We start from the raw sequence: 17,347 nt of genomic DNA on the forward strand, positions 1-17,347 counted from the left end.
ATAGTCACTGATTATTAAATCTGTTCATCATGCCCATAGCTAAAAGTGGTTTAACAAATAAGTGTGTAAAATACATTTCCTCAAATTACTCAGGGACCTTTAACATTAGGGGTTTTTTTGGTCCTGATCCACCGAGGTAAGAAAGGAGGTGAAGCTTATCTTGCCCTAGTAGGAGTGCGTGTGTGTGTATGCATGCACATAGATAGATAGACAGGCAGACAGATAGATAGTCCTTGACTTAGAATCATTCAACTTAAGATTTTTCAGTTTTATGATGGTGTCAAAGCAATATGCAACCACGAGGTTTCAGACTTTAAGCATTTGTGATTCTTTAACCAAAGACACTCTGAGCTACATTTTTGACTTAACGATATTTTCAACTCACAGTGGGGTGTATTGGCATGTAACCCCATTGTAACTTGAGGAGCACGTGTGTATATGTTTTAAAGGGGCGTTATCATGTTTTCCTAGGTCTTATCTTTACTCCTATTTATACCATCCTGTTTCCTTCAGATACTTGAATGTGTATGGGATGATTTCTTTCCTAAAATCTTGTCACAAATAGTAAGAATATAGTATAATCATGTTGCCCCCCCCCCCCAAAATTTCTTTTCTTTTTTTTTGAGACAAGGTCTCTCTCTGTCACACAGGCTGGAGTGCAGTGACGCAAACTTGGCTCACTGCAACCTCAGCCTCCTGGGGTTAAGCGATCCTCCCACCTCCCAGCCTCCTAAGTAGCTGGGACTACAGGCACATGTCACCATCCTTGGCTAATTTTTTTTGTACTTTTAGTAGAGACGGGGTTTTGCTGTGTCACCTAGGCTGGTCTCAAACTCCTGGACTCAAGCAATCCACCTGCCTCGGCCTCCCACAGTACTGGGATTACAGTTGTGAGCCAGCACGCCCAGCCCAGAAAAAAATTTCTATCATCTTTTGCTACCATTTTGCTGGCACTACTAAAAGCATTAAAACGTAACAGCAGTTCCATTGCCTCCACGTCTATGTACAATTTCTAATACCATTTTTGCTCGGGTGCTGATGGTTTCTTGATATCAGGTAGGGTGGATGCTTCTACCAGGAGTATGATTATATAGCCACTGCCTTTATTTCTAGCTTTGCCTTTGTAATATGGTCTATCAGATGGTTGATAAGATCTATCTAGAGTAAGGATATAAGACAAAATAAAGATACTGTAATTAAGGGAAAACAGAGGCTAGAGGACAAGGCTTGGAATCCCCAGGTCTTGTATTTAGGATATTAGTTCAGCTACTTCTGACATGGCTTAAACAGTGACAAAATAACAATGGCTTAAACAAGATAGTTTATTTCTCTTCATGTAAAAATTTGAATGACAATTTAGTGAAGGTGACAAGGGCCCACGCTTCTGCTACGGTCCAGGCATTCCTAGAGTGGTATAAGACAGATCACATGGTATAAGATAGATCACTCCTATAGCCACAAAGCATCCAGTTATTAATACAAGCAAATGAGAAGAGGAAGGGGAGAGCAAGTCTTTCTTTTTTTTTTTTTTTTTTTTTTTTTTTTTTTTTTTTTTTTGAGACGGAGTCTCGCTCTGTCACCCAGGCTGGAGTGCAGTGGCCGGATCTCAGCTCACTGCAAGCTCCGCCCCCCGGGTTCACGCCATTCTCCTGCCTCAGCCTCCCGAGTAGCTGGGACTATAGGCGCCCGCCACCTCGCCCGGCTAGTTTTTTGTATTTTTTAGTAGAGACGGGGTTTCACCGTGTTAGCCAGGATGGTCTCGATCTCCTGACCTCGTGATCCGCCCGTCTTGGCCTCCCAAAGTGCTGGGATTACAGGCGTGAGCCACCGCGCCCGGCCCTTAAGTCTTTCTTTATTTTTAGAGCACAATCCAGAAGTTGTATACCTATCTTAGTCACATTAAATTGGCTAGAGTATCCTTATGTAGTCAGACCTAACTGCAAAGGAGACTGGAAAAATGCAGTTTAATCTGAACTGCCATGTGTCCAGGTAAAAATTCTGTTATTAGGGAAGAAAGAATGAATATTGGGACACACTTTCAAGACTCCCACACCAAAGTACTACCTAAATATTTTATTCTTCCTATGTTTGTGTGAGGTATTGAGGTTTTATAAATGTGCACATAATTTGCAATTGTATTTTTATTTATATTACACAGTAAGAAAAATAGAATGTTCTATATTTACAGTCTTCCTGTTACAAATATGCGATTAGAACTTAAAGAGTCATAGTATCACAATTAGAATGTAAATGTTCTCACTCAATATATTGAGGTCTCATTTTCATTATGGTGGGTTTACTAACTGTCCCATATACTTCACAGGGCTGCTTTGAAGCTAAAATGAGATCATTCATAAGGGAACACATTAAGCTGCTAGAAATTAGAAAATGTACATGAGATAGTATACCTTTTACTGTCATTAATTTAAGTTTCTTTTCATTAGACGCTGTTGGAAGCTCTGACTGTGGCAGTTGTTGGTAAGCTGTAATTGCATTTCTATATGTTATAATAACTTTTCAGTGTAGATAAATCTTTCAGGTAAAAAGTTATTTGGGGCTAAAGTTTAACATGGAATATCATATTTCAGAAATATAGCATAGGATGAAGAATTCCTAAAGTATAAGCAAAAGTCAGATATTTATCCTTTACATATTTCAGCTGAGCTTAGAAGAAGTGGAAAAGAAAAATAAAAGGAATGGAGAGCAGTATTTCATTCGTTTACCCATTTAGAAAAATAAGACAACTATAGCTAATTTTTTCCATAATTTAAACGTATCCTCAAGTAACTGAGAACATGTGTTTTGAGCCACATACTTTCATCATATGTATGAGCTTAACTCCTTTAACTGGCCTGTGCCGAACTGTGCTTTAATATTATATCCTCATATTTTATCAAGTGGCACTACAAGAAACAGTGGTAATTTCTGCTCTGTATTTCATTTTAAATATGTGTTTGAAGGCCGTGTCTGTTATAATTACTTGATGTACCCTATATAATGCCTCAAGGAAAAAATTTCAGTAAATTAAGAATAGAAATTCTCAGTGTCTCAAAATGGTTAACCTTGAGTACCAAAAAGGTCAGAGTTAATTATTACTCTCCAAGACAGCAAGTTGTTTATCCTTATAGTTAATGTATTTAACTCTTCCTATTTTGTCATTAGTTTTTTAACCTTTCTATGCCAGTTTTGTTTAAGCTATATGTTTCTGTAATCTCTTGTTAAAAGAATCTATATAAATAGTAATAAATAATAAATAGGATTGAGCTTCTTAACATAGAAAGAAAGTATTCAAATCCATCTCTCCCTTCTCCAGCCCCTATTATGTATAAAGAATGTAGGAGAGAGATTCATTTCAGGATTATTGGAACTGGGGGTAGAAAAACATAGATGAGGTAATCTGAGAACATTATTTTCCTCAGTAATTGCAATGTCTTTTCAACCTAATCGTATACTTAAGTTACTGACAAGAAGCAAAATGGATTTCATGTCTTGTCTTTTCCATGTTCACCTTCCTAATCCTGTAACGGCATAAACAGAGAAATTCCAATTGTGTAGCATTTAAGGATGGAAAGAACATGAATAATCACTCTCCGAAAATTAAAAATTACTTAAATGGCTTTGGGTTCAAAGCAGTTAACCTCCAATAGGTTATAACTGCAATTTATTAAAATGTTAAGGAGCTTTATTACAATAGCCATAATCGACTGGATGGTTATTCTAAAATATATTCAGTAAACCCCAAAATAACATACTCCAAGATAATACACATTTGGATATGCAGTTAGTGGTTGGTTTCTGTCCTCTACAGGGTAAGTGAATGGTAGGCAACCCCAGCCAGCCCTAGTATTTTTCTTTCCCAGTTTCCTTGATTTGGGCTGATAAACCAAGTATAACTAACCAGATGATTGCTGGAACTGCTGCTACTGTCCAGGAATTCCCAGCCAGGCAGGAGACCCAGAATCATCCCTATTGATATTTAAACTATAATGGACAATTACCACAGATGGTGGTAAACTGTGACTGAGACAGAGATGGGTGAGAATCACTCTGCCATACCCCTAAAACTCCAAACTGGCTACAGGCGTAATAGCTCTCCAGTAATTTCATTAACTTGATAACAGCGTGACTTCCAATTTTGTGTGAATGAATTTTTTAGAGACTGTTAATTGCATTATGGGTGTGGTTTCACTGTACCTTGTAGTCAAGGATGGATAAGAAATCTTTTCTAATTGTTTTTATTGGCATAAAGTACAGGAGAAAACGAAGCATTTCTGTAAAATGCTAGAAAAAGCTGTTTTGTATTGAGCATTTTTATATGCATGTTAATCAGTGTTTTAATTTTACAGTTACTTTCTATGATGTATATATTATTCTGCAAGCTTTCATACTGACTACTACAGTATTTTTTGGTTTGACTGTGTATACTCTACAATCTAAGAGGGATTTCAGCAAATTTGGCGCTGGGTAAGTTGTATATATTCTTGGATATAATAGATAAATGTCTTTAATTATTATAGGTGGTTTTGAGGAATGTGCTACACTGTTATCTTTGGGTACTGTCTTTTAAAATGGAGGGTAATAAGAGATCATCTCTTTGAGTACTAGGGCCAGGCCCTACTCCCAGAACATACAAAGAAATGGAAAGTTGCTTTGACTTATTTGTTTCTCTCCTATAGTGAAAGGGAAGTGAATTTAAAAAAAAAAATCAGCTTTCCAGAGAGTTTAAGCTTGTTTTCTTTATTAACATTATGGAATTTACTGAAATTATTTCGGTCTTTGTCTTAGCATAAATGTTACCACCATCCACGTCTTTGTGGAAAAAGCACTGTAATTAGTACAGGTATTGAAAGGGTCTGCATGAACTTTAAAACCTTTTGATCCATCTAGATTAACCTGTATCCTTCCTCAAACAAATATACGGAATGATCCTTTTTATATGAGGATTATGGTACTGCATTGCCCTCACCTGGTAGGAATGCATACTCTTTTCTAAGCTTACAGTGGCTTCCTGTTGGCACATAGTCACCCAACCATTTTCTTTTTCCTGTTACAACACTATTTACAAAAGTCTGCTCTTGCTAAACTTTCTTTCCTCCCCCACCCCTTTTATTCTGGTAATCCAGAACACCAGAAGTCTCTATTGAGATAAAATATAGTTGGTCAGCCAACACTGACAATTGTGCAAGCTGCTTAAATAGTTTTATTGGAATGGAGTTTGATTTAGGGAGAGGTAACATTTTTTATTTTCTTTTCCTTCTTTGAAAGGATGTTTCATATGTATTTGTGTGGCATATATCATGAAAGATTTGTTCTACTTCCTCTTCCCAACCCAGTCTCTAACGGTTCCCTCCCTTTCATTCATTCCAGTATCATCTCTCTAAATCCTTTTCTGGTAAACCTGCCTTATATTTCAGCCTCTTCATAATAAATTTACATTGATTGATAAAAATGATATTACAATGATCATATATAGATCTGAGACCAGATATTTCTGAAGTGCATCTGTCTGTGTCTGCTGTTTCTGATAATTCTTATATTTTCTTTCTTTGTGTGTTCAGTTATTTTTGACTATGTAATTGTCCTTGAAAAATTGTTTGTTGAATTTCTTTGAAGCCTTGGTTGAAGGTGCATTTTTCCATACAGTATTTGGGTTTTCCCCTGGCATCTGGGAAAACTATTGGATTGGGTCCACTTGAAACTAAATTCATGGCTTACGATGTTTTCCCAACCACACAGGTGTTATTCAGTTAGACTAAAAATCAGCAAAGGGATAGCTTGTGGTGACAATTTCCCAGGGATGGTTCTTCTCTGCCCCCACCCCCCAATTTACTCCTGCTTAGTGCATTGATGACTTTTCTTGTCGTTGGGCAAATTCAGCTACAGTACTATGATTACTTCTTTGGGTTTCCACTTTTACCTAGATTTTGACTTGATAATTCCATTCTACCTTGACAGTTATTTGATGTTTTTAAGAAGGTATTCTTTGTTTTCTCTTTTATGCATCATTTCAGTAGTTTTTTGGGGTGGGACAGGGGCAGTAATTAGTCTGAAATAGTTCTTGTTTGCTGTAATATTGGAAACAGAACCCTTTCAAAATTGCCTCCTACCTATATTACTACAACCAGCTTCTCTATTCTCTAGTCTTACCAGTTTCCAGCCTCTTTTCCACCAAGCAGCTGGGTGGTAGGAAAATGGAAACTTGATCACAGTATACCTATTTAAAACTTTAACACTTCACTACTGCTCTTGGTATACAGCCCTGTTCTCCACTGAATCACATCTACTGCTATCAGTTACTGGATACTGCCATGTAATGACTCTCTAGCAAAATCCTAATAATAATTATACTTTGGTCAGTATACCATAGGTTCAGCTACTTAAGAGTAGCACTTTATTGCATTTTAAATAAAACTTAATGGCACTACTTACTGTGACGCCTCAAAGCCAAAGTGGTTGTGGAAGTTAAGTGCCAAAATGGCCATAAAGACTTAGGGAAAAGATTTTCTGAGAAAATATGTTCTTCAAAAAGTTTATAGGCTGTTCCTTCTGACTTGTTTATGGGACACTGTAGGAACTGAAGAAATGTGTTAAATGTATGGATGTATGGTAGTATCAGGCAATGGTGGCAGTACTTCATAGATTGACTTAAAGCAGTGATGTTTTTACACCATCATTTTCCTGTGGTAATTCTGCCACAAAAGGAATTAAATCTCAGAACTATACGTGATAACTATGGCAACTGGTTATTGGTGTGCTAGACTTGCCTTGTGCCAGCTTGTAAGAGGCATCTTGCAAGTCAGTTGTTAAACTGCTGGAAGCTTAAAATAGGCCATGAAGGATGTATGTACACCACAGAAATTAAGAAGCACTACAAATCAGGGCCCATTTTCTTTCTTAGAAAGTAAGTTTACTGGCACATCACTGTTTTTAAGTTATTTTTTATTCTGTGCTTCTTGTTGAGAGAGAAGAGGGTAGGATTCGTCAGTCCTCTAGATGGAGTTGTTAGAATAGCAACATCAGTACTATATCCATGGCATATCTTATCTATATTCTCAGAAAATTTGTTCTGATGTTTAAATATTTAATGAGATGTGAGTCAAAGTAGAGTGAAGTAACAACTTAGGCAGAATATTTGTAGGATATGACTTTCAAATCTTTACCTGTTACAGTATCTACAGAGAATGCTGTCATAAACTGACAAGTCTTAGGCTGAATCTCTTACCAGAAACTTAATAGAGCCTGTGACCCTAAATAACCCTTTTAGTGTGTGTACATTTAGGTCGCTGGGTGGGGCATGCTGCTTAACCAGGGAGCCTAAGTGTGTCAGATTTCAACTTGGATGTTGCAGTGGAGAAAATATATCTGTTTTAATATGCATTGTCAGTAGTGTCTGATCAGGCTTAAATGTAGGATCTTGTCCAGTTAGTGAATAAGAGTAAATTAATGTCCAAAGACCTCTGGCAGCCCTATCCTAATGTCTTATTAGAAGCCTACAAGAATGGGAGAGGATTTTTCATGGGTCTCTTGTGTTTCTGAATGTCTTGGGAATGATGTGCTGACTGCCCTTTGTTCCAGACAAGGGTTTTTTTGTTCCAATAGTGAACAGCCTAGGAAGATGGTGCTCGCTAGAGCAGAGGGCAAGCATGTTTACTTTCCATTATAAAAAAGACTTGCTTCCCTAAATTCAAGGCTCCTGTCTTGTAACACAACCCACTGTGTGTGTAGGTGTCACGTGGCCCTCTTAGTATCACCTGGGCCCTGTCATAAAAATGATGATACTACTGTTATTACTGTAAACTGTTCTTTATCTCAGACCTAGGAGCTTGATGCATCCATGAAACTGTGCCAGGCTAACTTGTTAGCCTGCAAGTAGGGTAATACCTTGGATGCTTCAAGTTCTTAATATCACCTTCCCCATGCCCCATGGTACAGGAGCTTTGGAGTTTCCCTAGGGTTTAAGAATGAAAAAGCAAATCCTAAGTCCCTTTCAGTCCTGAAGGATCTATATTGTGAGGTAGCATGATACCTCATTCTCACTTAGGTATGCCACATGTATCTTGAGAAATTTTAGGGCCATTTCAGAGAGACAGCTGAGGACTAGATTCTCATCATGCCTTCAGTTCACCAAATAGCATTACAATAAATAACTGTTATTGTGAGAGAACTTATTTTGTATGAGTTCAGTCCTTTTGCATTTATTATTATTATTATTTTTTAATGGTATCTTGGTAAATGTTCTTTGTGCACTAGACAAGAATGTGTATTTTGCTGCTGCTGCTGTTGGATGACTTGATAAATGTCAATTAGGTAAAGTTGGTTAATAATGTTGTCTTCTATTTGCTTACTAATTTTCTGCCTACTTGTTTTATCAATGAGAGGGATATTGAAATTTCCAGTGACAAGTAAGGATTGGTCTTTTTCTCACGTAAATTCTATAATTTTGCATCATATTATTTACATTTAGGATTGTTACGTACTGTTGGTGAACTGACCCCTTTATCATTATGAAGTGACCTTCTTTAGCTCTAGTAATATCATTGCCCTAAAGTCTACTTTGTTATTAATATAGCAACCCCAGCTTTCTTCTTAATTTGTGTTAGCATGTTAGCATCATATATCTTTTTCTATCCTGTTATTTTTAATGTATTTGTGTCTTTATATTTAAAAGGTTTTTTTTTAGAAGTCATAGTTGGATCTTGGTTTTTAAAAATCCAATCTGACCATCTCTACTTTTAGTTAGTGTATTTAGTCCATTTACATTTATTGTGATTATTAAGGTGGTTGTGTTTATCTTGTTTATTGGCTTATTAGCTATAGTTCTTTTAATTAGAGGTTGCTCTAGGTTTTATAATATATGACCTTAAATTACTAGTCTATCCTCAAATAATATACCATTTCATGTATACTTGTATCTCCTTTTCCCTACCTTTGTGCCATTGTTGCCATAACTTTTAGTTCTACATGTTATAAACTCCATAATATATTATTTTTGCACTAAAAATTATATTATCTTTTAAAGGGATTTTAAAAATAGAAGTCCTTTTATGTTCACCAATGTATTTGCCATTTCTACTCTTCTTCATCTCTTCATGTATCTAAATTTTCACCTAATATCATTTGACTGAGGGACTTCTTTTTAAAATTTCTTAGCATCTGTTGGTCATCTTTTGTGTCTGAAAAAAACCTTTGTCTTTATTTTTGAAAGTTATTTTTGCTGGGTATAAGATTCTAGGTTTTGGGTTTTTTTTTTCTTCCTTTCAGTATTTTAAAGATGTCATTCCACTGTCCTCTGACTTATGTAGTTTCTGACAAGAAGTCTACCATCTTTCTTATATTTATTCCTCTGTATATGTTTCCCCCACACATACATAGCTACTTTTATCATTTTTTCTTTATCACTGGTTTGCAGTAATTTGATTACAATATTCCTTGGTGTGGTTCCCTCCCCCTCCACTTTTATTCTGTTTCTTGGATCTGACAATGTAAAGTTTTCATTGAATTTGGAAAAACAAAATTGTTTAAGAGATGGGGTCTTGCTGTTGCCTAGGCTGGACTTGAACTCCTGGGCTCAAGTGATCCCTCCACCTCCTGAGTAGCTGGGATTACAGGCACACACCACTGTGCCCAGCTCAAATCTGGGAAATTTTTGGCAGTTATTTCTTCAAACATTTATCTGTCTCCCCTTCCTTCTGCCCAGCTCAAATCTGGGAAATTTTTGGCAGTTATTTCTTCAAACATTTATCTGTCTCCCCTTCCTTCTCCTTTGCTTGAGATTCCAGTTACATCTATGTTAGACTTCTTGATGTTGTCCCCTAATTCACTGTTTTCCTGGTTTTTTTTTTTTTGTTTTCTTTTTCTCTCTGTGATTCATTTTGGTTAGTTTCTATTGCTGTTTTCAAATTTAGTAATCTTCTTCAGTGTCTAATCCATGAATTCCAATCAGAGTATTTTTATTTCATATATTGTATTTTTAATCAGTTAAAGTTCAGTTCAATTTGTGTCTTTTGAAAAATATAGTATCTTCCATTTCTCTCCTCCTCATGATCATTCTTTCCTCGATCTCCTTGAACGAGTGAGTATATTTTTAATATCATTCATTGTCTACTCATTCTATCATTGTGTCATTTCTGGATTTCTTTCTATTGATTGTTTCTTCTCCATGTTATGGGTCATATTTCCTTCACTCTTTTACATGCCTTTATAATTTTTTATTGGATGTTGGTCACTGTAAATTTTACATGGTTGGGTGCTGAATTTTGTTGTATTAACTTTAAATATATTTGGCTTTGTTTTCCTAGGACTAGGATGCCGTTAAGTTCCTTGGAAAGTAAACCTTTTGAGGCTCTGTTAGGGAGCTCCAGAACAGCTTTTAGCTTAGGGGCTCATTTGGCCCTAAGGGTACTGCCAAGACAGTATCCTTCAGCATACTACTCAGTGCATGTCTTAAGAGGTCTTTCTACTCCAGCTGGTGTGAATGCAAACTGTTCCCAGTCCTGTGTGAACTATGAGGATTGTTCTCCCTGCTTCTCTATGGTGGTTTTTTCTCCAGCCTTGGTTACCTCCTCACATGCATGTATTAATCAGAACGTAGCTACAGACTCTAGGGAAACCCTGTGCATACACCAGAGTGCTCACTTTCGGTGGATAGTTCTCTTCTTTCTGGTATTCTGCCCTGCAAATTCTAGCTACCTTGGATTCCCTGACCTCTGAATTCTTGTCTACTCAACTCAAGGAGACCACAAGTGTCTGTATGGGTTCTTATCCCTACACGGTGGCCTGGAAACCCTCTGTAGCTGGGGCAAATATAGACTTCACTTTCTTTGTATCCTTTATCTCAGGAATCCCTGTCCTGTGCTGTTTGCTGTCCAGTGTCCAGGAACTGTTGTTTCATATATTTTGTCTGGTTTTATTTAAGGAACGAGGATAAATTTGGCCTCTGTAATTCCCTGTGACCTGAAGCAGCTGATATGTCCCATATTTTATAACAAATGACTGACTTTTTAGATGTCCTTTCTCATATATTTTATACTCTCTATATATAACAATTGAATTGTAACTCATAAAATTATAGCAGTGTCAGATGTGTCCATCAATTAAGTTCTATAATACATAAGAATAAAATGGAAAGTACATTGTGAACTTCAATAGATAGACATGTTCACAGAATAAGTTATTACTTGGTTTAAAAGTGCAATCATATTTTATTTGTTTATATATTTTCTAAAACTTTTTGTAGATCTCTGAATTAAAATACTTGTAATATTTCTGCTTTTATCTATATTTTATGTTCCAAAACTTCACAAATTATACTGTTAACTAGGTTTGTATACCATAAAGACAAATGTTGAATAAGTAGCTGTTCTTTCAATTTCTTTTAAAAAAAGATCCAAAATGGGCATTATATTCATTGTATGTTTACAAATTCTTACATTTTAGTTATTCTTCAGCAAAAAATCCAGATAGATACTTTTTTTTTCAGAAAGTGTTGAATGGGTTTACAAAGTTTTTTTGTAAGGAACAATATTGTAAATTACTAAAATTGTATTTTTATAGGCTCTTTGCTCTTTTGTGGATATTGTGCCTGTCAGGATTCTTGAAGGTAAGTTATGTTATAATGGTTAACTTGAAATATAATTCTGGCTATGTCAATATAAATAACCTCAAAAAGCTATAAGAGATACTCTTATGATAGGACACTTAGTTATAATTATCCAGAACATTTGTATAGAGAATGATTATAGAATTATCCCTTTAGAAAATCAGGGTCTTGTGTTGGTCCTTATTATTGACAGAAAGAAAGATGAATGAATAAATGAATTAAATTACATAGAAAGAGGCCCTTGCTTACAACTGCCAAGTTCCAGTGGCACATTTAATTGTGAAAAAAGAAATATATTTTTAAATAATTTATATTTGGAATGCTATTTTTCAAAGTGGGTAATTTAGTTTAATGGAATATATCCCCTCATTCATCCTTCCATCCAACAGAGGCAACTTTGGACCTGCCTTGCCTTTTTCTGCTTTTAACATTTGTATTCAAAGTTGTACACCTTTGTCAAATGTGTAATGTAGCAGTAAATCATTAGAGGAAGTAAGTTAAGTCCTGTTAATACTGTTCTCAAATATCAACATATTTCTTTAATCTCTTCCCTATAGTTATTTTTTTATAGTGAGACAATGGAGTTGGTCTTAGCTGCTGCAGGAGCCCTTCTTTTCTGTGGATTCATCATCTATGACACACACTCACTGATGCATAAACTGTCACCTGAAGAGTACGTATTAGCTGCCATCAGCCTCTACTTGGATATCATCAATCTATTCCTGCACCTGTTACGGTTTCTGGAAGCAGTTAATAAAAAGTAATTAAAAGTATCTCAGCTCAACTGAAGAACAACAACAACAAAAAAATTAATGAGAAAAAAAGGATTAAAAAAGTAATCGGAAGCAGTATATAGAAACTGTTTCATTAAGTAATAAAGTTTGAAACAATGTTTAAATACTGTTACAATCTTTATTTGTATCATATGTAATTTTGAGAGTTTTAAAATCTTACTGTTCTTTATGATACCTCATTTCTAAATCCTTGATTTAGGATCTCAGTTAAGAGCTATCAAAAATTCTATTAAAAATGCTTTTCTGGCTGTGCACAGTGGCTCACGCCTTTAATCCCACCACTTTGTGAGACGAAGGCAGGTGGATCACGAGGTCAAGAGGTTGAGACCATCCTGGCCAACATGGTGAAACCCCATCTCTACTAAAAATACAAAAATTAGCTGGGTGTGGTGGCACGTGCCTGTAGTCCCAGCTACTCAAGACGCTGAGGCCAGAGAATCGCTTGAACCTCGGAGATGGAGATGGAGGTTGCGTTGAGCCAAGATCACGCCACTGCACTCCAGCCTGGCGACAAAGTGAGACTCAGTCTCAAAAAAAAAAAAAAAAAAGTTTTTCTTCCTAAATTAGCCATGCATAGCTGTTTGTTTGCAATTCAAAAGTAATTTTATGAGTATATAAGAATATCAGTTTACCTTTGTCTAGTGATTTTATCTAAATTTTCCCTGAATTATTAAGTAATATTGATTTGTCTGATTCTAGAGTAGTAGAGTCTTTACCATTATAAACTGTAAATCTCTCTTTGCTTGGCAATTTTCATCTAATTTAAAAGGAAAAAAATATAAAAGATAAATTCCACAGAGAATTATTCAGTATTATATTAAAATTGTATTAAAATGTTAATGACTTTTTATTTTAAATTGTACTAAAATTAAAAGTCTGCCTGAAAGTCAGATATTATGACAAAATTTGACATTAATTGTTTTTTAAAGTATAGATTTCATTTGAAATTATACAATGCTAATGTGGTTAGAGGACACCAAAGTTAGTGGGTCATCAGCCATTAAGTATATCTATTTCAAAATAAAAATACTTGGGAAATATTGTCTCATGGTTTCATTTGTGTTGGTCCACACAGTGTGTCAGGTCCGTGTACCAGTAACCAATGAAACTTTGTCAAATTCCGTCACTGTACTATTTTGTTAGGCTGCCATAACAAAGTACTACAGCTTGGGTGGCTTCAACAAGAAATTTATTTTCCCACAGTTCTGGAGGCTAAAAGTCCAAGATCAAGGTGTTAGAAGGCTTGGTTTCCTTTGAGGCCTTTCTCTTTGATTTGTAGATGGCCATCTTCTCCCTGTCTTTAAATGGCCTTCCCTCTGTACTTGTCTGTGCCCAAATTTCTCCTTCTTAGGAGGATACCAGTCATACTGGATTAGGACCCACACTGAGGACCACATTTTTCCTTAATTATCTCTTTAAAAACCTATCTCCAAATACAGTCACATTCTGAAGTGCTGGGATTAGGATTTCTTCATGTGAATTTTGGGGGGACTACAACTCAGCCCATAACACCCCCTAAGTATTTCCCAGCTATTAAGGTTGAAATAAACTTGTAGTATCAATTTAACCTTGCATGATTTGTAGATGTAAATTTGACTTTATTATCATTAATTGTTGAATTATCAAGTGCATGATGCAGTGCAATCAAGTTTAACATAGCGTGGTGGGTAAAAGCATCTACATTAGAATCTTTGCAATCCAACCAGATGCTTAAGTGACACTTGGCAAATTATTTATCCTTCCTTAGGTCTTTTGCCTCATCTTCATAATGGGAATAATAATAATGGCTAGCTTATTGGGCTATTACAAGGATTAAATGAGATAGATATATAAACTAAACTAAGTGCTTAATGTCAGCTGATCGTATTAATACTATTTTCAGTTCAAAGGTGGAATGGACTGATTTGTGACTAAAGATTCTGTATAAGCAAAAGTAGATGTGATATTTTAAAAATGTAAAACAATGCCATTATTTTCACTAAATTATTTTTATTTAGAAAATATAGTTTCCATAAAAATGTTAACATAATAAATTTATCCTTTCTAAATGACTTAAATTTTCAAAAAAAATTGTTTTAATTTCTGATATGATCAATATAATAAGCGTGTAAAGGAATCCCAAGACCAAGAAGTTTAAAATCCTTTGGTATAAAAATACTACATTGTATAAATGAACCATTGGTTTATTCCTGTGTTCTGTCAATGAATTTTATGTGGTATGTAAGTCTGTGTATATGTCCCACTGTGTATAGGTATGAGTTCTTCTAGGTAGGGAATATACCTAGACCATTTTAAAGCATTGCATTAAGTAAAGGTGAAAATACGCAGACTCCAGAAATATTAATAGTAAGAAAGTGGAATTAGGGCTGGGCATGGTGGCTTACACTTGTAATCCCAGCACTTTGGGAGACCGAGGCGGGCAGATCACCTGAGGTTGGGAGTTCAAGATCAGCCTGGCTAACATGGTGAAACCCCATCTCTACTAAATATACAAAATTAGCTGGGCCTAGTGGCGCACGCCTGTAATCCCAGCTACTCAGGAGGCTGAGCCAGAAGAATCGCTTGAACCCGGGAGGCAGAGGTTGCAGTGAGCTGAGATTGCACCACTGCACTCCAGCCTGGTGACAGAGTGAGACTCTGTCTCAAAAAAAAATAAAAGAAATGAAGTGGAATTAGCAGGACTTGGACAGAGCAACAGGTAACTCAAGTGTGCAAGGGCCAAAGGAAGAACAGATAAGAGGAGAAAAATGAGGAAACAGCAGTATCTGAGAACTTTTGTATTTCTTGAATGTAATTTGGGAAAAGAGATGCAGTAGGCCGTATACACCTGCCTTGATTTCTTCTCAGACCTAGCTTCAGTCTACTTGATGCGTTTCTAGGGATTAGTGGTCAACAGCCAGCTGCAGGCCTTTTTTTTGGAGCAGCTAGGAACTTAGATACTTTTTCCTTTTTCCTTTCATCTTTCTAGAGCTTTGTCTTGAAATCCCCATCATCTAGGGAATGGGCAACATGGGGTCACTCTCTGAATCCCAGAAGTCTTCCTGTTCCTTACTAAGTGATTGTGCAGATCAGAGATTCCATGGGAGAGGCCTGACTGCAGGGGCCCCACTGACTGTTCTGCATCATGTAGCATGTCTGTTGGATGATAAAATCAGTCTGCTTCCTGTAAGGTATTCAGGGCCACCCACTGTGCCTCTAGTTCTATATATAGGCTTCTTCTAGCTCTGTGATGAGCCATTGTAACGTTTAGTTGGACCCTTAAGCCTTATTTGTCCATTAAGGGATAAAGTTTCCTAAAAACAGTAGTTTCCTTCATCTTTGCAAATTCAGCATAGTGCCTGTCGAGTGCATATTCAAAGGCATGAATGAAGGAATGAATTAGACTTTTAAATATACTAAGGCCACTTAAAACTCTTCTAGAATGGTTTTATATAACTGGTGAGGGGACATAAGTAAAAAGGAGTAAAAGGGTGTTTTACTTAGCTGTTTAAAGCACTTGTAATGCTAAATCATGGCATGGTATTTTAACAACATGACATTTTCATAATAGGTAAATTATTTTTTCTGGTGCCAAGTGCCTATTCAAAAGTCTTGTCCTGGTATGTTAAACAAGATACAGTAAATATGGACTATCAGAATGTGAGCTTTCTCTAAAATGCAATGTGCACATATATTTTTGGGTGAGGTAGCTAACTTCTCATTTGAAAGATGAGGTACAGTATATGGTTAACTTGTAAAACAGAAATTCACTTGCTTTATAAGAACGAAATCTCATTTAAAGAAACCAGGTTTCTTAGGCATGCTTCCTTTTTTTTGTATCAAATGTTCTAAGTTTTTTTCAGCCTCTTTAACCTTGCTATATTCTGAATTCAGTAATTTCCATACTATGCATGGTTTCACAAAGGACACAAAATTAAAGAAAAAAGGTACCCATAGATTGCCTCAGAACCCTTTTTTCTAGCAACCAATAGGAATTTACCAGGCCATCATCAAAGACACGTTTTTTGGGTATATGTCGTAAATCTCTAGAAACATTGCTTACAAATAGTACTGTGCTGCTATACGTTTGAAACTGTAATGTAAAAAGGGTACCATCTGTTGAACTCTTACAGTATCAATTAGGTTGTATTATGTTCACTTTAGGGACAAGGAAATTCAGGCCCTTATGACATTAGTTACTCACCCATATCGTTCACAAGTATTGGAAGCAAGAATACAACACAGACCTATATAGTTCCAAAGCCTATGCCATTAGAAATAGTTGTAAAGTAAGTGTTCTTCGTGAGCTAAGACAATCGTCCTAGGTTTAGCATTCTGTCTTGATACGTAAGTGATCAGACAGGTAAACATTGGTAGAACTGAAATCCTTTGATCATTTTACCCTTTAAATTCTTCTCTGGGGTGGGAAAAGGTTGTTTTCTGTTTTTGGTAACAGCTTTGAGTATGACTGACATGCAATAAGTTGCACATATTTAAAGTGTGCAGTTTGATACGGTTTGACATATGTGTACATCTGTGAGGCCATCACCCGAGATGAGAAAATTCACAGGCTGCAAATAAAAATGATCTCAATACGGCCTCTGGAAGAACACCTGATCTAGGCTGAGTTGATCTAAGGAAATATATAAGTATCCTGTAAACGGTGAGGTCAGATCTAAAGGTCGGCTCGGAGCTCGCTATCTGACCAGCAGGGTCCCCTGGTCAGGTTCACTTCATGGGTTAGTTTCGGGGCTCCCCTGCCCACGTCCGGAAAGCGGACCTACCTGGAGCCTAACCTTGACTGGCACACGCTTCCGCATTCTCCAAATCCGACTTCTACATACACCTGTATGGGACGGACCGAGTTTCTAGGTCCGCGATCACACCAAAGAAGGAAGCTCGTCAGCGCCAGGATTCCAAAATCCCGCCTCTCAAGGCTTCCTGAGATATTTTGTCTCCCGGCATGCACTGCGTC

At 36.5% G+C, this 17,347-nt stretch overlaps 1 protein-coding gene across 1 annotated transcript in view; it reads left to right on the plus strand.

Annotated features, from left to right (window-relative positions):
• The window catches only part of LOC105473433 (transmembrane BAX inhibitor motif containing 4), a 30,981-nt gene extending 17,547 nt beyond the window's left edge, over window positions 1–13,434 (plus strand). Inside the window, exons 4-7 of the mRNA XM_011727260.2 lie at window positions 2,445–2,478; window positions 4,347–4,464; window positions 11,554–11,599; window positions 12,157–13,434. Of these exons, the coding sequence (XP_011725562.1) occupies window positions 2,445–2,478; window positions 4,347–4,464; window positions 11,554–11,599; window positions 12,157–12,363 (405 nt within the window). The 3' untranslated portion in view covers window positions 12,364–13,434. The remainder of the gene's footprint in view (window positions 1–2,444; window positions 2,479–4,346; window positions 4,465–11,553; window positions 11,600–12,156) is intronic.
• Window positions 13,435–17,347: the final 3,913 nt, after the last annotated feature.

The sequence above is a fragment of the Macaca nemestrina genome, chromosome 10 (genome assembly GCF_043159975.1).
Source record: "Macaca nemestrina isolate mMacNem1 chromosome 10, mMacNem.hap1, whole genome shotgun sequence".
NCBI classification, from domain to species: domain Eukaryota; kingdom Metazoa; phylum Chordata; class Mammalia; order Primates; family Cercopithecidae; genus Macaca; species Macaca nemestrina.